This window comes from Euleptes europaea, chromosome 13 (genome assembly GCF_029931775.1).
Source record: "Euleptes europaea isolate rEulEur1 chromosome 13, rEulEur1.hap1, whole genome shotgun sequence".
NCBI classification, from domain to species: domain Eukaryota; kingdom Metazoa; phylum Chordata; class Lepidosauria; order Squamata; family Sphaerodactylidae; genus Euleptes; species Euleptes europaea.
Window position 1 is genome coordinate 10,000,780 of NC_079324.1, and position 24,038 is coordinate 10,024,817.

The window sequence follows — 24,038 nt, forward strand, 5'->3', positions numbered from 1 at the left end:
GGCAGCATTCAGATAGCCAAACAGGGGAAGCACAGAAGATTGGCTTCTCTCACAGCCAATCACAAAGAATTGTGTAAAGAGGCAGGGATTCAAGTGCTTCCTGCTATCTCGGAGTTCTTTCTGAGCAAAAGAAATGCTTTTTTAAAACGAGGCTTGGATTTCTCCCCCCTTCTTTCAGGTAGCTCCATTTGTTATTTTTTTGTTCTTAAAATGCTTTTTTAATGTAGCAGTTGGGTTTGGGGGGAGGGAATCTTCCCTCATGGTGAGCACTGCGAAGTCAGCCAATTACAGAGCATCATTTAAAGGGGTGGGACTTGATTTGAACTTGGGAGACTGCTTTTCTGTATTCATGCCTCCATTAGCACACAGTTTCATCCCTGATCATTCCAGCCAATGCATTCAGTTTCCCCCAACCCAGGTTACTTTGATCCTGGCTGAAACGGGGAATAAAGGAGGTTAAAGCGACCATGCATAAATGACCAATAACTGGCAGTTTGTGAACCTTTTCCTGATAGTGCTCTGATAATCTTGTAATGGGGATTAGTTGCAATTTATGCTTTGAATATCTACAATTGTCATTATTAAAGAGTGGGTTTTGGTTCTGCTATTTCAGTGCCTGGTAATGAAAGTAGCCCGCAGTGATTCACTGAAAGCCAGTGGGGTGTCGTGGTTAAGAGTGTTGGACTAGTATGTAGGAGACCTCCGTTCAGATCCCCACTTGTGCCATGGAAGCTTGCTGGGTGACCAGTCTGGGTGGCCAGACACTCTCTCAGCCTAACCTACCTCATAGGATTGTTGTGAGGATAAAATGGAGGGGAGGGGAATGACGTAGGCCGCTTTGGGTCCCCATTGGGGGAAAAGACAGGATATAAAACAAATAAACAAATAAGTTTTATATTTAGGGTAAACTAATCAGGTAAACAAAACAATGGCCCACAGACTGGAAACTATCCATTTACATCCCAATTCCCAAGAAAGGAGACATCAAAGATTGCAGCAACTATCGGACCATCACATTAATTTCTCATGCAAGTAAAGTGATGCTCAAAATCTTACAGCAAAGGCTGTTACCATATATGGAACGAGAAATGCCTGATGTTCAAGTTGGTTTCAGAAAAGGAAGAGGCACTAGAGATCATATTGCAAATATACGCTGGTTACTGGAGCATACAAGAGAATTTCAGAAGAAAATCAGCTTGTGTTTCATAGATCACAGCAAAGCTTTTGACTGTGTGGATCATGAAAAGCTATGGCTGGTTTTAAAGGAAATGGGTGTGCCACTACATCTGATCGTTTTGATGCTCAACCTGTACTCTGGAAAAGAGGCCACAGTTAGAACAGAATATGGAGAAACGGAATGGTTTCCAATTGGCAAAGGTGTCAGACAAGGATGTATTTTATCTACCTATCTCTTCAATCTATATGCAGAACATATAATTAGGAAAGCTGGATTAGATTTAGATGAAGGTGGAGTGAAAATTGGAGGGAGGAACATTAATAATTTGAGATATGCTGATGACACTACATTATTGGCAGAAAATAGTGAAGATTTGAAACGACTTCTGAAGTTTAAAAGAGAAAGTGCCAAAGCAGGACTACAGCTGAACATCAAGAAAACAAAAGTAATGACTACAGGAGAATTACACAACTTTAAGGTTGACAATGAGGAAATTGAAATTGTTCAACACTTTCTTTTCCTTGGCTCCACCATCAACCAAAAGGGAGATTGCAGCCAAGAAATCAGAAGGAGGTTGAGACTGGGAAGGGCAGCCATGAAGAAACTAGAAAAGATTTTGGAGTGTAAGGATGTGTCACTGGCCACCAAGACTAGATTAATTCATGCCATCGTATTCCCTATTACTATGTATGGGTGTGAACGCTGGACAGTGAAGAAAGCTGATAGGAAGAAAATAGATTCCTTTGAAATGTGGTGTTGGAGGAGAGTGTTACGGATTCCGTGGACTGCCAAAAAAACAAATCAGTGGGTTATAGATCAAATCAAGCCTGAACTGACCCTAGAAGCTAAAATGACTAAACTGAGGCTATCGTATTTTGGTCACGTCATGAGACGACAAGAGTCACTGGAAAAGATAGTCATGCTAGGAAAAGTTGAGGGCAGCAGGAAAAGAGGAAGACCCAACAGGACATGGATTGACTCAATAAAGGAAGCCACAGCCCTCAATTTGCAAGATCTGAGCAAGGCTGTCAAAGACAGGACATTTTGGAGGACTTTCATTCATAGGGTCGCCATGAGTCGGAAGTGACTTGACAGCACTTAACACACACACACACAATCAGGTCTGGGCTCACAATAAAAAATATGGGATAGAATTCCTGTTCTGCTCTCAGATCCCTCTCTCAGAAGTACTCTTTATAATGGAACTTTAGGGTTCTGGCTGTGGGTTGGGAAATACCTGGAGATTTGGGGGTGGGGCCTGAGGGGGGCAGAGTTTGGGGAAGAGAGTGTCATAGAGTCCACCCTCCAAAGCAGCCATTTTTGCCAGGGGAACTGATCTTGGCTGTCTGGAGATCAATTGTAACAGAGGAGATCTCCAGGCCAGGTCCTACCTGGAGGTTGGCAATCCTATTCAACTTCCTCATTTTACGGATAAACAAGCACAATCAGGAAGGGGTGGGGGCCTGGGGATTTCCCATTTACCAAATGTGGGTTGTAAACTGGTTCTGGGAGCTATCTGGGAGCAGGAGGTACCCAGTGTTACGGGCTAAGTAATGCTCGGTAAACACCTTGCACTTTCCCTAAAACCACTTACAGTTTTGGAGACGTCCCTGTTAAACACTGAAAAGTGTTTAGTGGGATGATCACATAGTATGTTGTGCGCAAAAATCACACATTCTGGTGCCTACCCCCTCCCCACCAGTCCCGTTCCCCTCAAAACGGGTGGGGGAATAGCCTGACCTGGATGGATGGATCTGTGAGCAGAAATTGCTTTTTCCAGTCTATTCCTGCTAGGATTCATGGAAATGATGGTTTTGCAGCTTTCAAAATTGAATCATAAGGCCAAGAAAACTATGATTCCCATCAATCCCAGGGCGGTGGGAGGTGAAAAAGGTGTGATGAAATTTTTTGAAGTCAATGGATTTAGAAGGATGCAGATCTGCTTAGAATGACATGGTATATCTAGTCAGTCCTGGGTGTGCATCGGAAGGGGCTCCCTGCCGTCCACCTTGGTGATCATGTTTGCCTCCAACTGTGCGAGCAGGATGTGTTAAATTTTCGAGCACATTATTTATGAGGCTGAGATGAAATGAGTTATGCAATTTTATGGCCAGAATCCTACCCTGTTGTGTGCTTAGTGTAATAAATAACCCTACTATTTATCTGGCAATTCAACTGCTAAGTTTAACAGCAGAAACTGTGGTTGGCTGCTGCATAATGGCAAGACTTCCTAGTGTTTCTTAAGCCAACGAGAAAGGAAGAAAGACATTAATGGGCTGAAACGTATAATACATGGCCAGCATTTGTACCTGATTTAGTAGTTACAGGGCAACGTAATTCATTTCTGAAAGTGACCTTCTGCTTGTGGTTTGGGGTTATGCTCCTTGCTCTGAGAAAGCAGGAAGCTAGCAGGAAGCTAGCTGAGGAGGGAAAAATTAATGTTCTGCACCCATTACATTTATTAGGCCGCCGGTCTGCCAGATGGCACCTTGGAAAACCTGTCTTTGGCAGGCAGATGTGGAATAAGAGGAAACGACACAGTTGAATGGGATAATTAAAGAGCCAACATTAGTTTTACATTGATCCAGAGATCTGCAGTGTCCACAGGCGTACCTGTTCAGAACCAAGTTGCATTACGGGCTCTTGGTGGGATGCAGAGGAGTCTGGCCTCCTCTGTCTGTGCATCCTATACTGTATGGGAGATGCTCCCCTGGCTCTCAGCACGGAGCCATTAAGTGTCTACAGCCCAGCCTTCTCCTTGCAAAGGCTTCAAGGGAGGTGTGCCGCATCCTTTCCCCCTAGCTGCAAACTCTATGGGTCAAGGACAGTGTCATCCCTCAAGGGTTCAAGTCCCAGGTCTATGAAGGCAACAAAGCCCCAGACTTCTGGTCTGAGAACTGCCCCTTCAGCCTCCAAACTGATATCTCTGGGGGCTCACTTAAGTTTTACTCAATACCCAGGGTTGCCAGTCTCCAAGTAGAGCTTGGAGATCCCCCAGAATTGCAACTGGGATATAAGGACTCAGAGATCTCCGTTCCTACTCGTGTCTGACGAAGGGTGCTTTGAATCGCGAAAGCTTATACCCTGAAAATCTAGCAGTTCTACTGTAGGCTGACACGGCTGCCCCCTCTGCAACTGATCTCCAGACTACAGAGATCAGTTCCCTTGGAGAAAATGCCTGCTTGGGAGGGTGGACTCTGTGGCATTATACCCCATAGAGGTCTCTCCCCTCTTCAGACTCTGCCCTCCCCAGGTTCCACCCCCAAATCAGCAGGAATTCCCAACGTTGTTCATACTCCTCAAGCAAATTTACCCACTCTGCTCCCGCCACAGGGGATACCAAATACCTACCAGAGCAGTGTAGGCAACTCCCCCCCCATCAGGATAAAAGAGGGGGCAGAGACAGCCACTGGCCCCTTAAATGGCCTCTCTTGCACCCACCCCATCAACACTGCACGTGAAAGCGTGCTGGTCGGGCTGGCCGGTCCTCCTTTCTACAAACGCCGCCCCTTCACCTCATTTGGGGAGGTTATCATGACAGCTAAATCTTTAAAGCTGCCAAGAAGATTATGCAACTGCTGTGCCCTCCATCCTGTTCTCAGGGTTGACTTTTCTAGTTTGGGAAATTCCTGGAGATTTGGGGGTTGTGCCTGGATTGGGCAAAGTTTGGGGAGCTTGTGGCACCACAGATTCCGCCCTCTGAAGTTGCCATTTCCTTCAGGGAAACTGAGCTCTGTTGTAATTCTGAAGAACTCCAGACATCCCCCATGCCCCCACTAGTCTCTTTGCCCTCCTCCTTCCCTTGCCAAGACTGGCAGGCAAGCAGTTGGAGGGTATGAAAAAGATCTGGGCATTATTTCTCAGTCCAGTGAGAAACCTTGACCAAGAAGCTGACCTATTGGTCATTCCTTGGTTGGTATGGTCAGGTTGGCTGCAGTTCCCTCTAGGGTTGTGCATATTGATATACCCAAACTGAAAATAAACCCAAAATTAGCAGTTTTGGTAATGTTTGGGTTTCGGGTTTACTGAACACCAAAACCTGGGGATCTGTCTAAAGCCAAATAGGCGATTCCTGAAAAAGCTGAATAATTATTAGGCTTTTTTTGGGTTCGGCTTTTCACCTTTGCTCAGATGCACAGCTTTGTGCTTTCTCCAATTTTTCTATCTTTTTTGACTGTTTTTGTTAGGGCCCCATAGTTGGTAGGGGTCGTGTAATCAGAGCCAACTTGGTCTGACCAACCATCCAACCATCCAACCATCCATCCATTAGCATTCAGAGGGTTAATTTGGGTAAAGCATAAGGGTTGTTTAAAAGATGGGGCTCACCAGTCCCATCCAGAGGGATATACCCTCCAGCTAAAAAGAGCCGGCTTGAACAGCTGCTCACACCGCCAGGTTTCCGACGGAGACTTACCCACGGGGTTGAACAGTCTCCTTCAGACAGCCCCCATGGTCAAGACTTTGGCTGGCTCCAATATCACCCCCCCCCCGAAAACCTGCTCTGAAACTGAAGGTCGCCTTGCATAGAGGCTTCATTTCCCTGCACCGTGAACATCTCTTGAAATCAGATTTTTGATGACCATAATAAAGGACTATTCACAGGATGCCATTTGCCACCAAAAGAAATGTTTTCCGTGCCTTATTTTTCTTGCATTTAAACCTTTTCTCTCAGTTTGGAAACTGATTTGCATGGATATCATGCTATGTGCCCCAGATACAAAGGCAGCCCCGAGACTTTGAGGTGCCAGCCTGTCAATCAGCTCTTTCCGCCTGTCCTTGGTAACATTGAACTTCTGACCCTGAAAACCAATGGACAGCTTGGCTCACAAATGCCTGGAAGATGGAGGCGACCCTTTTGCGGCCCCATGAAATTGGACCCCCTGTCCCAAAGTTCACCAAACTTGCATCGTTTGTGGAAAGCCAGGAGAGTGGGAACTTTCCTGACCTCCTTGGGCAGGCCATTATATAAGCTGGGAGCCTCAACGGAGAATGCACGTGTACAGGCAGTTGTTGATTTTACCCATTTGTAGACTGACATCCATATTGAACACTTTAACGAATTCTTTTTGGGGCTGCTCAGAAACAGCAACTGGTTGAGAGTGGAACCACCAGGCTGTTAATGGAAGTAGGCCACTTGGAACGTATGTGCAGTTTTGCATTACAGGTTGCGTATCCCTTATCCAAAATGCTTGGGACCAGAAGCGTTTGGGATTATTTTGGATTTTGGAATATTTGCATATACATAATGAGGTATCTTGGGGATGGGACCCAAGTCTAAACCCCAAAATAATGTATGTTTTATATAATAAACATAACTGAAGGTAATTTTATACAGTATTTTTAATAATTTTGTGTATGAAACAAAGTTTGTGTACATTGAACTATTAGAAAGCAAAGGTGTCACAATCTCACCAGAAGTTTTGGATTTTGGATCATTTTGGACATCAGATTTTCGGATAAGGGATACTCTACCTATATCTCTACTTCTTCTCTGTTGTCTTCTGGGCCCAATTTACAGTGCTGGTTTTGACCTTTAGAGTCCTAAAAGGTCTGCAGCCAGAACATCTCAAGAATCGCCTTCTCCTGTTTCATCCTGCCTGGGAGCTCAGGTCATCTCAGAGCTCCACTGTACGGTGGGTCTACAGGCCTTTGATATAGTGGCACCAAGATTATGGAACTGCCTTCCCAATAGGGTTGCCAGATCCCTCCTGGCCACTGCCGGGGGGTGAGGGGTAGGGTTGCCAGATCCAGGTTGGGAAAATCCTGAAGATTTGGAGGTGGAGCCTGAGGAAGACAGAGATCTCAGTAGGGTAAAATGCTGTAGAGTCCACCCTCCAAAGCAGCCATTTTGTCCAGGGGAACTAATCTCTGTAGTCTGGAGATAAGCTGCAATTCTGGGGGATTCCCAGGACCCACCTGGAGGCTGGCATCCCTACTTCCCAAAGAAGTTCCACCTTACCCCTTCACAGCTGGTTTTCTAATACTAGCTTAAACTCTCCTGTTTCAAGGTTGTTTTTTTAAGGGGGCATGGCATGCTGCTGTCAGTTTCTACTCAAATTTATTTCGTTCATTTCTAGCCCGCCTTTCAATTGGGACCCAAAGCCATTCCTTCTCCGCTTTATCCTCGCAACAACAGCCCTGTGAGGTAGGTTAGGCTGAGAGAGTGTGACTGGCCCAAGGTCACCCAGCAAGCTTCAGGGGCAGAGTGGGGAACCAGACCTGGGTCTCCCAGATCACTCTAACCAGCAGACCACATTCTCTCTTCCTTGGCTTTTTTTCTACCAGTTAATTATTTTGATTGGAATTATTTTACATGCTTTTCAAAATTCATTGTCAACTGTCTCGTGGAGTCATGAATGGGCTGAAGAACATTTTTTTTAAAATTGATTGTCCTACAGCCCCTATACAAGGCCCCTTTCACAAGCTACTCCATCAACTCTGGAAATGGGCTATTTTTTAACTAGGCTCAACAGCATGAGTTACATCATTTTGAAAAGGATGCAGCCATGTCTCCAGAGAGGCCAGGCTCCCTGCTGTGCCAGATATTGTATTATTTGCTATGATTATAGCAGCTGTCCCCGAAGGCATCGATTGAATTGTACCCACAAAGGGAGGAATGGGTCTCTTGGACAGGCAAGTCAGGAAGTAATCTGAAGTAGTTTGGGATGAGTTTTCAGAACACGGAAACTTAGCAAAGCACAGCAAAACTCCAGAAAGGTTCTAAGTGTGTGTAATTCCCGCTCAAATTATAAATCCATGGAAAGTGAAAACCGAGCCCATACAGTGAAACACAATCCAAGCGTGGCACATAATGGATGATCCCGGAGAGCTCAGCTGACAGCCGGAGAAATTGGCTGCTGCCCTCTGGAGAGCGTTGGTTGGAATGAGTTTTCATGGATGAAATTTCTAAATGGGCTCAGCTCAGTTTTCTCCTCCTTTGTCCACCAGATGTGCACCCACAGTTTACTGTATGTGCTAACCTGACGCTTTTGTGAAAAGGCCGCCTTCCTGTAATCCTGCTGCTGGGTGCCATTTGCGCATTTTATGTTTATTTCTGTGCTTAAAATTCATGTGCGTTTAGCCACGCCAGGTCCCCAGGCACCTTCCAACATAATTAAGGCAATAAAACATATCAAACAGTAACATTTGAAAGACCTGCAATAAAACACAAATACAATCAACAGTAGCATTAAAATTAGGGTTGCCAGCTCCAGGTTGGGAAATACCTGGAGATTTTGGGGGTGGAGCCTGAGGAGGGCGGGGTTTGGGGAGGGGAGGGACTTCAGTGCCATAGAGTCCAATTACCAAAGCAGCCATTTTCTCCAGAGGAACTGATCTCTGTCACCTGGAGATCAGTTGTAATAGCGGGAGGTCTCCAGCTACCACCTGGAGGTTGGCAACCCTAATTAAAATACTTAAAAATAGTAGCAAAATATTAAAGCCAATGTGTACAAACACAGATCTGGATAGCCCAGGCCAGCCTGATCTTGTCAGATCTCGGAAGCTAAGCATGGTTGGCCCTGGTTAGTTCTTGGATGGTCCACCAAGGAAGCTACACAGAGGCAGGTGACAGCAAACCACCTCTGAAAACCCCACGGGGTTGTCAGAAGTCAGATGTGACTTGACAGCACAAAAGAAAAGAACACAGAATTCTGGTTAATGTTCATGAAAGGTAAAGGAAAAATCAACATCTTCACTTGCATCAGAAGCTGAAAAATTGGCACCGTGGGTGTGGGGTGGGAGTTCTAGAGTTTGGCACCCCAGAAAAGGGCCTGTCTCTTGCGGCAATCCACTTAACATCATAAAGGGAAGGAGCACAGAGCATGTGTCTGCCTTGTACTGAGTCAGACCAGTGGTCCATCAAGGTTAGTATTGTCTACTCAGACTGGCAGCAGCTCTCTGGGGTCTCCGATGGAGGTCTTTTACATCAGCTACTACCCAGCCCTCAACTGGAAATGCTGGAGATTGACCCGAGGACCTTCTGCACAACAAGTGGGTGCTCTACCACTGAGCCACGGCCCCTTCTAGAGAGCAGGGCCTTTGGAGAGGACTGATAGGGAAGCTCAAATGGCAGAAGGCTGTTCTCAAGAGACCCTGGACTCTCTCCACATAGGGGTTTAAAGGTAATAACCATGTACTTCGAAGGAAGTCTGGAAGCTTTGGCAGTATGTTTTGTGTTTGTGTAAAAAAGGTAGCAGATGAATTGGCCAAACCCACACATTTGCATTTGGGAATTGTTTTCTGTAGTCTGGAGATAAGTTGTAATTCCAGGAAATCTCCAGGCCCCCCTTGGAGGTGAACAGCCCTAGGGTAGGACATAACTAACATCAGGGAAGCTTTCTGTAGGTTGTTGTGCAAGTTGTTTACCTCACTGGCCACACAAAAGCCAGGAGTAGTATCATGGCAAGGAATTCTGGGGTGTGTCTCCTGGAACATGCCACTTGGCTGGGCCAAGTGACTTCACCCAGCCCTGCCTGTGACTCTTCTAGAATTTCATTGAGAGGGTCCTTGAAGAATTTCAACAGCTTGAATGGAGCTCCATATGGTTTTAGGATAGGGTTACATCTCTGCCGTAAATATCAGTGGGGCGGGGGACGACACTCTTCCCTTGAAGGGTATTTTTGTCATTCTGTCCCACCCAGATGACTGCAGTTCTCCATCACAACCTCAGTCTGACACGTTGCATAACGTCCGGATATTAAAATCCCATAGACTTAATAATTTATTTACCACGTTCACCGCTTGCCTTTCCCACAAAATGCTCAAGGCGGCTTGCAAGCAGATTAAAATGCAAAGAGTTGGGATACACAGAATTCTGGTTCGAGAATCAAAGCTAAGACAACAGTTTGCTAAAAACAACAAGACCGTGTCTGCGATTAAAATCCACATTGCTTTGTAGAAAAGGTTTAATACAAATTCCTCTCTGAGGAAGGAAGGAGCTCCTTCAAGAGTGACTGCAGGATTAAAAACGTGTGTGGTCTGTTTATCTATGAATCAAACCCCTGGTTAAAATATTTCCGATAAGGACAATCATGAGGATTTCTGCCATTTCCCTCTGATAGCATTGACATTAGCCACAGAAAAACAGTACGGAGGGAGATGCTATTTGCCAAGTTGCGGTAAGCTTATTAGAGGCTTCCTTGTGTCCTAAACCTATTAGAGTTCTTGCCATATGTTGAATGGAGGGAGCTTCTCTACTCACTTCCTGATCGCACGATAATCAGGTAAGGACAGACAAGGACACCTGGCTGCAAGGAATGCTTGGAGGCAAGACAACAGGGGCAGACAAGTCTTATATATTAAAAAAAAACAACTAATGATTTACTAGCCGTTGCCCTGTTCAGTTGAAATTATTATCTAATCTTTGTGCAAAAGGGAAAGTGTCCCTTGCAATGCTCTTGTGTCTCCCACCCGTCTCCAAAGCTGCAGGGTAGCTTCAAGGGCTCCCAGACAAAGACTGCCTCTCCCACCATCGAGACCTAAGCAGCGTAGGAAATCACATGACATGTCTACCTACTTGGTAGGGTTGCCAGGTCCCTCTTCGCTACTGGCGGGAGGTTTTTGGGGCAGAGCCTGAGGAGGGCAGGGTTTGGGAAGGGGAGGGACTTCCATGCCACAGAGTCCAATTGCCAAAGCGGCCAGGTGAACTGATCTCTATCGGCTGGAGATCAGTTGTTATAGCAGGAGATCTCCAGCTAGTACCTGGAGGTTATTCAAGAATAGCCCAGGCTAGCTAAGCAGGTTCAGCCCTGACTAGTACTTCGATGGGGAGACCATCAAGGAAGTCCAGGGTCGCTGGGCAGAGTCAGGCAATGGCAAACCACCTCTGTTAGTCCCTTGCCTTGAAAACCATACAGGGCCGCCATAAGTCAGATGCGACTTGACCACCCCCTCCCCCGGTCATCCTGCTGTCTTTTGTCTGTGCCTTTGTTGCTACTCCACGAAGGGTGGGGGTTGTGCATGTGAAAACTGGAGCACACAGTAAGACTTCCTTTTCTTTATTTTTTAAGTAGTGTTGGTGAAATGGCCAAGGCTTTGCATGTCCCTTCTGCAGAGAGTTTTGAGAAGTCCAAATGAAACTGAAATGCCCAGCTATTCTCTCCTGGCTTCTCTGGACTTGCTGACGGGTTTCACCACTGCTTTAAAAACAAGCCCGGCATTTGGGGACTGGCAGGTGCTGCTGTGACTGCGGGGGCTGGAAAGCTGGGATTACACACAGCCACCAGCAGTTTCCCCAACCACTCCCCTGCTTTGGGTGAGACTGTACATATATTCATGTGACAAACACAAAAATCCAAAAATGTGTAGCAAATATCGCAACATGTCCCACTGTCATGGGCAAATGCACGAATGAAGAAAGAATATAGAATTTTCCCATTTGAAATCCATATAGACTTCATATGTAAGGAGAAAACAGGTTTTTAAGAAGCCTGACTCTCAAAAGAAATGACTCAGTTTAAATGTTTTTAGTCAAGGAGCTGCAGCTCCGTCCTTGACTGACTGCCCTCTTAGAAAGGCGCTTGTTTCTGATGATATTCAGAGTGACCTTGAAGCCGGTGAGGAAGCTTCCAGGACGTTCTCCACTGAAACGCAGGCAGCATCAAGGTGTTTCTGACTTTTTGCTCTGTACTCTGAGAACATTTGCTGACTGTGAGCAATGATGTAATGAAATGTCACAATGTGCTTTTATGTGAAGTTTTAAGTCCTTTTAAAGTTAAGAAGGTCTTTCAGAGGTAAGAAGAGAGTCAAATTAACCGTATTCTTCACATGAAGAGAATGCTGGAAAAAGTTATATTTTAAGAAATATCATAAAGCCATAAACTGACTGTTTAGTACATGGCCAGGTCAGCAAATGACCTAACAGGTAATCCTTACAAGGTGAGAGCAACAACGCTGCTGCTCCAAGTTCCAAAAGTGCTGATGCACTGGAACAATTTCAAGATCAGATCCTACCAAGCACCGTCAAGGGTAGGGAAGGATACTGATCTTGAAAGGTATATAAGGAGGAATTTTCTATCCAGGAGTTAGAGTTCCTAACAGGTTGATACCCATTGGCCTGAATGGATCTGTCCATCCCTTACCTGGGATGTAAGGACTTTGAACCTTGATTCTTGCGTGGATTGAGGCTCTCAGACCTTCCATATGGGTTAAGACTTTCTTGCCTAAAAAGTCTCTAAGTGTTCAGCCCTTGTGTGTTCTGAATACTTACACGTTTGAAGTCTTCCTGTGAGACTGGAGAATTCCCTAAAAGGGGGATTCTTTTCAAGATAGCCAGCCCTTGCTAGGACTGGATATCTGAACTGAATGCCTGCAGACTTCTCCATCTTATGAATAAGATGGAGACTCTTAGAAACTTTGTGTGGAGTCTAAGAGTTTAGATCTTTCCAAATTTGAAATGGAAACACTGAGAACTCATTGATTCTAGCAGGAATTGATGAATTCTCACTAAGATCTATCTAGCCTTGTTTAGGCCTCCCTGTCCTGACAGACATGAAGATTGTAAAACCTATAGCTTCCTTCACACAAGTCTCTCCAGCCCTTCAAAGAGCTGAAGACCAGGAGCTGATCCTCTGAGCATGAGTCAGAGATCTCTCTAACAAACAGATAGAACTCTGAACTCAGTTCTTACACAGAACTCTGACATTCACATGGCTTTAAGCTTTGCACAGCTTTCTAGTTCTGACACAGCTAAAGATGGCATGCACATACATATAGATCTCCCTGATCTTAACATAGATCAGAGGCCTTTCATAGGCTAAAAACACTTAGAGATTTCTCTCTAGGGTTTCATGAATTTAGTCCTGGCATGGACTGAAAATATGTTTTAAGGGCTCATTTCAGCTCTGACATGAAGTCATGGAGCCAGAGATTTCTGTAACCATTGCATACACCAAAGACATTTAAATACTAAAATAACACATAGAGGACCTAAAAGGTCTATTTATCCTTAACATGAATTAGGAACTTTTCAGATCTCTCTAAGCCCTGCTGTGCTGGGGAGGTTCACAAATGACATGACTAGGTGAAGTATGTCATGTTTTATGATGTTCTAGGTACTTTGAATTAAGATGCTTTTAACTAAATCAGATTTTATTAATTGCACTAACAATTTTTTACAAGATTTCTGTAACTGTTTTATTTCCTGAATGAAATATTATTACAGGTTTAAGGTTTGAACTCTTATATAGAGGAATAGAGATTTTAAGATTGCTTGCATACATGAACGTGTTTAAGACTCACAATGTCTGAACTTTATAACATGTTTTAGAACTTTGTAACAATTTACATGCATATATATTATGTAAAATAAACTGTATATACATTCACATCCTATTCATAATTTATTGGAGCACTTCAAGAGAAAACTTACTTTGGTAAGAAGCATTGAGTCCTGCTTAGTAGGTGTCTAACTGAATAAGATAACATACTTCTTCTCAGGAAGGGGTCCATTCTAAGAGCATAGGCACTAAAAAGCATTGACCCGCTTCACCACCCAAACATCAAAAATGTAATCAGTAGCTAAATACTAAAAATGCCATATGTAGTATGTTCCAGTATAAAAAATACCACTTAAATACACATTTTAAGGTTACGTAAACCTGAAGGTTGCAATTATTTAAGAGATTTATGTAACCTCAAAATGTTTATTTAAGTGGTATTTTTGATACTGTCACATACTACATACGACATTGTTATGGGACATGTTGTTGGTAGGGCTGTCGATTTGGTTCGGCCCAAACCGAAAAACAGCCGAATTTCCCCTGATTGGGCTGTTTTTAGTTCGGGACGAACCGAACTAAAAAATGGCAGGAAACCGGGGGAGCCGAATTCAGTGAGTTCAGGAGTTCATGAATAAATTCGGCAAATTCGGGGCGCAGCAGCATAACCGTCAGTAAGCAGCATTCTCCCCCAGCCAATCGGTGGCCAAGCTGGGTCGTCTTCTGGCCAATCAGTCAGGATTGAGTACTGGAGGAATCAGCTGCTGCGCGGCCTGGCCGGGGAGAGAAAGAGAGAGAAATCCTCGTGGGGGGGGGTGCGTGTGCACATTCGCTCCTTTCCGTGGTTGCAGGGGGTGCATTTTGGGGGATAGAGACCCCAAACTTTCAGCGGAGCTTCAGACGAGCCTTCTTAAGAGACCCCCCAAGTTTTGTAAACATTGGGTCAGGGGGTCCCAAGATATGGGCTCCCCCATTTTCCCTCCCCCCTTTTCCATTTCCGTGGCTGCAGGGGGCGCTTTTCTGGGGGTGCAGCCCCCAAACTTTCAGCATAGCTTCAGAAAAGCCTTCTTAAGAGACCCCCCATGTTTTGTAAAGATGGGTTCAGTGGGGGCAGAAATATGGGCTCCCCCCTTTTCTCTTTCCGTGGCTGCAGGGGATGCATTTTTGGGGGTGCAGCCCCCAAACATTCAGCATAGCTTCAGATGAGCCTTCTTAAGAGACCCCCCAAGTTTTGTAAACATTGGGGTCAGGGGGTCCCGAGATATGGGCTTTCCCCCTTTTCCCTATTGGGATGAATGGATCCCCCTATCCTGTATGCATCTCCAGAACGGCAAAACCTCCCGTGCTTAAATGGAATCATATTGGATTACCCAGTCCTCCCAGCCCCTCCTGATGGAATAGAAGACAGCCCCCTTTGGGGGCTTTAATATATAATTTTTCTCCTGTGTGTGTGTGTGTGGGGGGGGGAAGCAGAGTCTGTGTGTGTGTGGGGAGGGAGCAGTTTCTGTGGGTGGTGGGAGGGAAGCCAAAGGGGGCTTTTGCCCATTTTGCCTGGGGTGTGTGTGCCCCCTTGAGTCTCTCTTTCCCTGGTTTGAGGGGGGGGGGCTTCAGTTGTGTGTCCTCAGGTTTTCCCTCATTCATAAGATCAGTTAGGTCTATTTTGATGCTTGCTCAAAACTGGTTTTCAAATGGTGACTTAAAGAATGCATTTTCCTGGTCCCAAGTCTGATGCAAAAGGGGAAATTCCACCCCTCCTGCTCATTATGCATAGCTAGCTGCCTCTGTCCCTTTCCATGGTTTGCAAACTCCCAGGTGTCAGGTGTTGCTTTGCATGGTTGCAAAGGTGTTGCTTTGCAGTTGTGTTGCTTTGCAAACTTCTTAGCACCTGCCCCGCCCTTGCTCCCCGCAGCTCAGCTGTTTGTCGGGGCTGGGAGCTTTGTGCGGGCGGCAAGCTCTGCTCAGAGATGCACATTAAGGGTGGGGGGACCCCTTTCGGGGCCCATATCTCAGCCCCCCCGACCCAATCTTTACAAAACTTGGGGGGTCTTGCAAGAAGGGTCCTTTGAAGCTCCGCTGAAAGTTTGGGACCTCTACCCCCAAAAATGCCCCTCCGGAGCCGCAGAAAGGCGCGTTTGTGTTTTTAATGGCTTTATTCGGCCGAATTTTTTCCCCGAACTTTGACTTCGGCATATCCCGGATCCAGATGGGCCGAATCCGGCCGAATCCGAACTATACCGAATTTTTTTTTTCCAACAGCCCTATTGTACACTTTTGGATTTTTGTGTTTGTACATGAATATATGTACATGTTATATTTGAGTGTGGTTATTTTGTTTACACATTGCAGAGGTCTTCACTTTGTAGTTCTTTCTTTCTTGCTTTTGAATTGGGACCTCTTTCTCCTTTTCTGTTTTTGCTGATTCAGTATAAGGCAGCTTCATGCATTTATGTGATGATCATGTCTCACTGAATAATTCAGAATAAAAGTATGCACAGTGGTATAGGCAACCTGTATATTTGTCAAAAACTGTTTTCATTTACCTGAACTGGAACCCACAGTAAACAAAATCCCTCCATTAAATCAACACTCCATGAAAATCATATTGAGTATCAGGATGGGAAGAAATTAGACAAGTAAGTGTGTATATCCTTCAGCCAGTTGCTGTCCTGTTGTATCCTGCTGACTTTCCCCAAATTCTTTGACTTATGTGGAACAACCATTCTCTTCTGGGATCAAATGATGTCTCAGCCATGCATCATATGGATCACTCTGATTCTTTCAGCGAAGAAATCCAATGGCTATCCAAAACACAACAAGGAACCTGGTCCTATGTATGATTACTCAGAAGAAAGCCCCATAGAATTAGGGACTTACTTCCAAGTAAATGTACATAGTGTGAAGCTATAGCGAGCATATGATCAGAATCCATAATTTGGTAAGTGGCATCTGATAGACTGGACCACAGAGCAGAAGCTCCTGTGAAATTAGGGTATTTTTTTACTGTTGATTTTTGTTCTGCAGTTGTCCATTGAGTTTGGCAGCAGCCTAATAGTTCCCCCATGATAACTAAGCATAACTTGGACCTGATAAATTCATTACAACATAGACAATTGTATATTTGTTTTACTTGTTTAGAACTTTTCTATGCCACCTTTCCACCAAAACAGGGCCCCCCAGTTAGTGAACAACAAACACTAAAACATTTCAACGTTGATTTTTCAAGGGCAGCAGGATTAGTTGGCAAGAGTGTTTCATTGCAATTCCTACAATTCATTTCTCTTTTAGTGAGTTCCAGAAAGTACATTTGCTATGCTTGCTGTTTGTGTCAGACTAAATATGTAAGAAATTGCCCATACCAGAAGCTTGTCAGAGAGTCTGATTCTCTCCTTTTCTGTAAAATACTTTCTTTTTGTGTATGGTAACAAAACCCTTATTTTTTTATTTGGGGTAGCATCACCTATGCAGTTAACCACTGAGTGTGTATGGAATATAGATGTGTTGTTGTTGTTACAGCTTACAAGAAGAAGAATTGGTTTTTAAAAGCTGACTTTCTCTACCTTTAAGGAGAATTAAAACTGTCTTACAATCTTCTTCCCTTCCTCTCCCCACAACAGACATGTTGTGAGGTAGGTGAGGCTGAGAATGGAGAGAACTGTGACTAGCCCAAGGTCACCCAGCTGGCTTCATGTGTAGGAGTGGTGAAACCAACCCGGTTCACCAGATTAGAGTCCGCTGCTCATGTGGAGAACTGGGGAATCAAACCCAGTTTTCCAGATTAGAGTCCACCGCTCTTAGCCACTACACCACGCTGGCAACCCTGTAGAGTTTTCAAGGCAAGAGACGTTCAGAGGTGGGTTGCCATCACCTGCCTATGTGTAGCAACCTTAGACTTCCTTGGTGGTCTTGCATCCAAGTACTAACCAGGTCTGACCCTGCTTAGCTTCTGAGATCTGACAAGATCAAGCTGGCCTGGACGTGGTATACACATCTATAAGAAAATCTGCTTTGTTGAAATGCTACTCTTATTTGTAATTAATGTTCTCCCAAAACTAAACCTTCCCTGGACAGTTGGAATATTTGTGGACATTCTGTGTCATCACTCCAGCTCAGCTCATCTGTGTCTGTGACTTACCGTAACTGCCACAAACACAATATGTAATGTGAAATATTATTTGTCTGTATAGAACATAATGACATATGGAACGTAGAACACTGTGACAGGCCCAGGGTCACCCAGCAAACTTCCATGGTAGAAGTGAGGATTCAAACCCAGGCTGGCCAAGATCCTCGTCTACCTCTCTATCCACTATACTACACCAGCTGCATGCAAAATTTCAATAGACTTAAATTGAAATAGTGCATAGGACTGCACCGTTATCATGGCAATTTCCTCTTCTCTGCAAGACCAATATCTTGCCATAGCAAAGCAGTATCACTGTGATCCTGTGTGAAACTCTTCCAGTCTAAGCCCATTTATTTCAGTGGAGTAACTTTGTGTGGTACTTCACAGTTTGACTATTAAAAACTGATACAGACATCCCGCCCTTTCTCTTTTGAGTATCCAGTGGTGTGTGAGGGAGATGATGTCATCACAGCCATGGGGCAGAGCTTGTAGTTTCCACTGTTTCAGACATCCATCGACATCTAAGAGATAGTTGCACAAAGTGGACTTCTTCTCTCCTTCCAGTTCCTTCAGGAAGAGAAACAACATGCTGCTTGTTCCACCTTTTTCTAACCACTTCTCTGCTTTTGTTCTCCAAAGGTGAAAGCTATGTATGTTCTTCAGACAACTTCTTTAAGAAAGTGGAGTATACCAAGAACGTCAATCCGAACTGGTCCGTCAACGTGAAAACCTCAGCCAATATGAAAGCACCTCAGTCCCTGGCCAGTAGCAACAGTGCCCAGGCAAGGGAGAACAAAGATTTTGTGCGTCCCAAGCTGGTGACCATCATCCGGAGCGGGGTGAAGCCGAGGAAGGCCGTGCGCGTGCTCTTGAACAAGAAGACCGCCCATTCCTTTGAGCAGGTTCTCACCGATATTACAGAAGCCATAAAGCTGGAAACAGGAGTCGTCAAGAAGCTCTACACTCTGGATGGGAAACAGGTAGGGCCTTTGGGGTCATCCGCCTGACTTCTTCACTCTTGGATCTGTACGTCAGTGGGATGTACTATAAAACTGTACAGCCCTATGAGGCTTGCCTCAGAGATATCATTACTCACAAGCCCTGAGTTCTTCCTAAGCAGTGGGCCTGAGAATGGGGGCCCAGTTACTGTTGGAAGATCTTCCTCTTAGGCTGGTGGTAGGGTTGCTAACTCTGGGCTGGGAAATTTCTGGACATTTGGAGGTGGAGCCTGGGGAGGATGGGGTTGTGTGTGTGGGGGGGAGGATCTCAACAGAGATGTGATGCCATAGAGTCCATCCTCTGAAGTTGCCATTTCCTCCAGGGGAACTGGTCTCTGCCATCTGGAGATCAGTTGTAATGCTGGGAGATCTCTAGGCCCCACCTGGACCTTGGCTACTCTAGCTGGTGGCCAGGGTTCAAACTCCTCCCTGACCCAAGACGGTTTTCTTAAGGAATTTTTATCCCTTATTCAGACCTGTATCTGCGTACACTAGGTTGCCAGGTGCCTGCTGGTGGCAGGCAAACCCCCGGCAATTTACCCCCTTGCCCTCTGACCACCTGAGGGTCGGTGGACAAAGTTGCACGTGCACGTACATACTGAGCACATGTCACTTCCGGTTTACGGTTCACATTCCTGATATTCTGTTGATATCGGGAATGTGAGTGCATGCGCGCGTCACTTCCAGTTCAGAACCGGAAGTGCCGCCTCGCAAGGGCTGCTTTACCACTCAAACTAAGAGGTATAAGGCCCCTTGCAAGGCGGCACTTCCGGTTCTAAACTGGAAGTGACGCGCGCATGCACTCACATTCCCGATATCAACAGAATAGCCTCCCGCTGGAGGAGAGGGGGGACCTGGCAATCCTAGCATACACCCAGGGCCTACATCATGTTTCTGTAGGTCATCTGGCAGTCCTATAGGGTTACTATCTGAATGACTGGACCCTTTCTTTCTTTCTTTCTTTCTTTCTTTCTTTCTTTCTTTCTTTCTTTCTTTCTTTCTTTCTTTCTTTCTTTCTTTCTTTCTTTCTTTCTTTCTTTCTTTCTTTCTTTCTTTCTTTCTCCTCTAGTTCATAACTATTTTCAAGAGATTACCAGTGCAATACTAAACAGAGCTCTAAGCTGACTGATGTCAGCAGATTTAGAAAGGTGTAACTTTGATTAGGATTGCTCTGTATTTCAACTGCTTGTGAGATCTCAGCTTTTGGGAAATTGTGGGGTTAATAATTTGCACCATTCTGAAGCAAAATGCTAGCCTCTTTAAATCTAAACACACTAACATTTAAATATAATGAAATAATCAATGGAAAGCCAGTTAATTACTCAACTAAAGATCCTTTAATTGGTTTTAGTCCCTTCCCACTCTAAGTTTCTACAATCTCATTCCTCCCCCTCCCCCTTTTCCGTATTCTTTGTCTTCTTACTAAACCCTTGCTGACTAACAGGGCATTCCTGTGCACAGTTACTCCAGTCTAAGCCCACTGAAATCAGTGGAATGAGATTGGAGTAACTGTTTGGGATGGCACTGTAAAAGGAAGGTCCGCTGAAGCCTAAAATTAACCTGCCAAAGATGCCACCATCTGTTCCTATAGAAGCTCAGCTTTTCATGCCAGTGGTTGTGTTACTAAATTGTCTCTGGTATTAGTATCAGGCAGGGAATGCAGCCAAGCATTTGAGGGAAACAGATGTACAATCACCACTGGCCTAAGCGCCAGTGAGCCGTGAATATTCTCTGTAGGATTTCTCCTCCCCCCGCTCAAAAAATAATACAGGCTGCTCGTATCATGCTATTATTTTGGCTTTAGGGCATTGTCTCTATGATTTCTCAGGCTTTGAGCTCATCGGAACGTTTTATATCAACATGGGTTGTTTCCCCTCTGTTTTCTTTCTGTTTTTAAACAAAGTGAGCTGAAAGAAGAGATGGTAAACATTATTACTCTATCGGCTGTGGTCAGTTCTAATACTGGGAGATCTCCAGCTACTACCTGGAGGTTGGCAACCCTAGGTGGAGCCATCCACAAAATGTCTGGGAGAGAGGTCATGCATAACTCTAACAGTAACTCTTCAGCATGTTCAGGCAGAAGCTGCGTTTAACAGGATGCCATTTCAAATGAACGTGTTTCAAAATATTTTCTTGCATACATACACATGGCTTGCATTCAGTCATGCTGTGAAGATCTTTGTGCTTTAGTGGCAGCTGCTGCTGAAGCAACTTTTAAAAAATTCACCCGTCAGAAGCCCTGCTAGACAAAAACCCCACCTGGCCCTGCCCACTTGCTAAAAACACCTGGAGGGTGCCAAGAAAGGTGTCGGTGGGCACTGAGGCGCCCTCGAGGACCATGCTAGGGACCCCTGCTGTGTGGGGGTTTTTTGGCCATCAAGTCACAGCAGACTTATGGCGACCCTGTGGGGTTTTCAAGGCAAGAGATGTTCAGAGGTGGTTTGCCATTGCCTGCCTCCACATCATGACCCTAGTATTCCTTGGTCGTCTCCCTTCCAAATACTGACCAGGGTCGACCTTGCTTAGCTTCCAAGATCTGATGAGATTGGACTACCTAGGTCAGGGCAAGATGAGGATATATAGCTGCCTCACGCCGAGTCAGACCAGTGGTCCAGTGCAGACCTCTGCATCCTCTACTTTGCGTGGCAGCATCTCCACAGGCTTAAAGCAGAGAAAGAACTTTCCAAACTTTTGCTACTTTGAACTGGAGATGCCGAGCATTGCCGCTGGGACTTTCTGCATGTAAACCATGTGCTCTGTCACTGAGCCATGTTTGCTTTTTGAAATCATCCTCAGAGACCCTTCTCTGTGTCCCCTTGCCTTCTATGGTTAAATGAGAGGTTGTGACCAAGACTAAGGCCTTTTCTTTGGCCGCCTTCTATGGTATTTTCTCCCTAGAGATGTTTGTTTATTTAGAAAATTTTAATGGTGCCTCTCCAGGAACCTGTCCAAGGTGGCTTACAAAATAAGAACAAAACAAAACATTAAAAGGTATTCATTAAAATTCAGCATTAAAATAACCCTGTCCAAAACAGACCATAAAACAGACTACTGACAGCTTAATATTTCTAGACTAAAATAGCATTAAAAAAGATCAGTCCCTCAATTAAAAGCCTGGGTGAACAGAAGCATTTTGACCTGGTGCCTAAAAGAAAGAAATGCAGGCGCCCAGTGAGCCTCAGGGGCAGACCATTGCACAAGCAGGGTGCCACTACTGAAAAGCCCTGTCTCTGGTTGCCACCCACCTTACCTCTGCAGGCAGGGGCAAAGAGAGCAGGGGTTGGGAGGCAGATCTTAACTGGGGGGGGGGGGGCTGGACATTATTATGGGAGGAGGTGATATCTGAATAGCACAAAGTCTGTAGTGTATTTATGTACCACAAAGACGTTTTTTTTGCTCTCAAGCATTCAATGGCTTTTTACACTTACTGCATCTTTTTTGTTTGCTTTAGAGTTCCAATTATGGTCTTCTGAGGTACAGAAGTTAATAAATGTATGTATCACTGGCTCCTGTGAATGGTAGATAGTATGAATCCTCTGGATTCTAGACCTACTCTAGTCTAGTGATAGCTCAGGATACAAGTATCCTCAGCCTTGGCAGGGGATACCACAGTGTACTAGATCCAGTATTTTAAAATGTCTCAAGATGAGAGAAACAAGGCTTATATGACCTCTCAATATTCTGCAGATTCCCCAACCAAGCTTTATGTTTAACAAACAGAAGGCTATTTGGGTCGTAACTGTGAAAGGGATTCTGAGCAGCGCTGTCGTTAACCGATCACATCCCTCTTTTGATGATGGTTCCTCTTCTGCACCTTGATTTGAAACACAGAAACTAATTCGACAGCCAACAGAGGGAGGAAGATTTGTGTTACAGACGTGGAAAACTGGTACACATAAAGGAGCTGGAATGGCACTGAAGGTCACAGCCAGCTTTACAGCTCCGTGAAGAATAACGAAAATAATAAACGGCGTTGGCTCCGCAGGAATAATGATGCAGTCAATCCGCCTGTAGGGCAGGGGAGGAGAGCTGGATGATGCGATCCTGCACCCCCCTGGTTTGCTCTCACAATCTGTTCTTTGCTGCTTAGCTGCTGTTTGGTCAGCTGGGAAGGCCTGACCGGTCTTGTTGGCAGTCGTGGCTGTCTGCTGACGTTTGCCCACACCAGATGTCAAGGGCTGGGCTGTTCAGGAGCCTGGCGGGGTACTTGGCTTCTCCAGTTGTGTCTCATGGAAGAGCATTGAATGGCAAGGGGTCTCCCTCCCCCTTCCCCTTTTAATCACAAATATAAGCAAGGCAATTTGCCTTGGCAATGGACACAGCTTTCTGTTTTGCTGGAGGCAATGAAAGCAAACAAAAATGCTCTGGTGGTTGGTTACCAAAGGGCAATAATTGCCCTTGTTTCATGGCAGGCAAAGTGCTAAGTAGAATTGTGTGTGTGTGTGTGTGTGCTGTCAGGTCACTGATGACTTATGGTGACCCTGTAGAGTTTCCAAGGCAAGAGATGTCCAGGGTTGGTTTGCCATTGCCTGTCTCCGCATGGGCTGAGAGAGTTCGGAGAGAACGGTGACTGGCCCAAGGTCACCCAGCAGGCTTCATGTGGAGGAGTGGGGAATCGAACCCAGTTCTCCAGGTTAGAGTCTACCGCTCTTAACCGCTACACCACGCTGGCTCTCAAGTAGAGTTGAAGTAGAGTTACACCCTTCTAAGTCCATTGAAGTCCATGGACGTAATAGGATGCAACTCTGCTTAGGAGTATGCTGACTGTTTACTTGCAAGGTGGGGCACCATTCCGTTGCTTCTTGGCAAGCAAAGACTTACCAATTTTTTTTAACTTTAAAAAACCCTTGCTTTGTCATAATTGTTATTAAATTACAAAGACAAAGGAATGGTTAAATTTGACATTGGCAAATTTAAACTATGATCCCATTTGAGAGGGTTCATGCAGATTGCAGTATATTGCATGAGAATATATCAGCTAGACTCAAGTCTAGGAGCACTTTAGAGACCAACAAGATTTTCAGGGTATAATCTTTCAAGAGTCAAAGCTGCCTTTGTCAGATACAAGTTGCAATGGAGAATCCTGAGCCCTGATATCCCAGCCAGAAGACAGGAGGGGTAATAATTACTTCAGGTAATAGCTGGAGTTCTCCAGCTATTACAACTGATCTCCAGTCGATAGAGATCAGTTCTCCTGGAGAAAATGGCCGCTTTGGCTATTGGACTCTATGGCATTGGAGTCCCTCCCCAAACCCTGACCTCCTCAGGTTCCACTCCTAACATCTCCAGGTATTTCCTAACCTGGAACTGGCATACCTAATACCATACCATTCCACATTCTGAGGTCTACTGTAATGAGACTGAAATAGCAGAAGGCCTTCCTCTCTCTCCTCCTAACATACACATATCAGAAATCTTATCTACTGCTGGCAGACTGCAGGATTACATGTAAATGAAGAATCAAAGGCTAGAATTAGAATCTCAGTGGTGATGTCTACTTGAGAGGGCTTCACAAGGGATTA

The 24,038-nt window shown here is 45.1% G+C and overlaps 1 protein-coding gene across 2 annotated transcripts in view; it reads left to right on the forward strand.

The window, feature by feature from the left end:
* Nucleotides 1-24,038, forward strand: part of DCX (doublecortin) — a 145,184-nt gene that overhangs the window by 12,166 nt on the left and 108,980 nt on the right. For both annotated transcript variants that reach the window (XM_056859395.1, XM_056859396.1), the window contains exon 3: nt 18,158-18,498. In XM_056859395.1, coding sequence (XP_056715373.1) covers nt 18,158-18,498 — 341 coding nt within the window. The remainder of the gene's footprint in view (nt 1-18,157; nt 18,499-24,038) is intronic.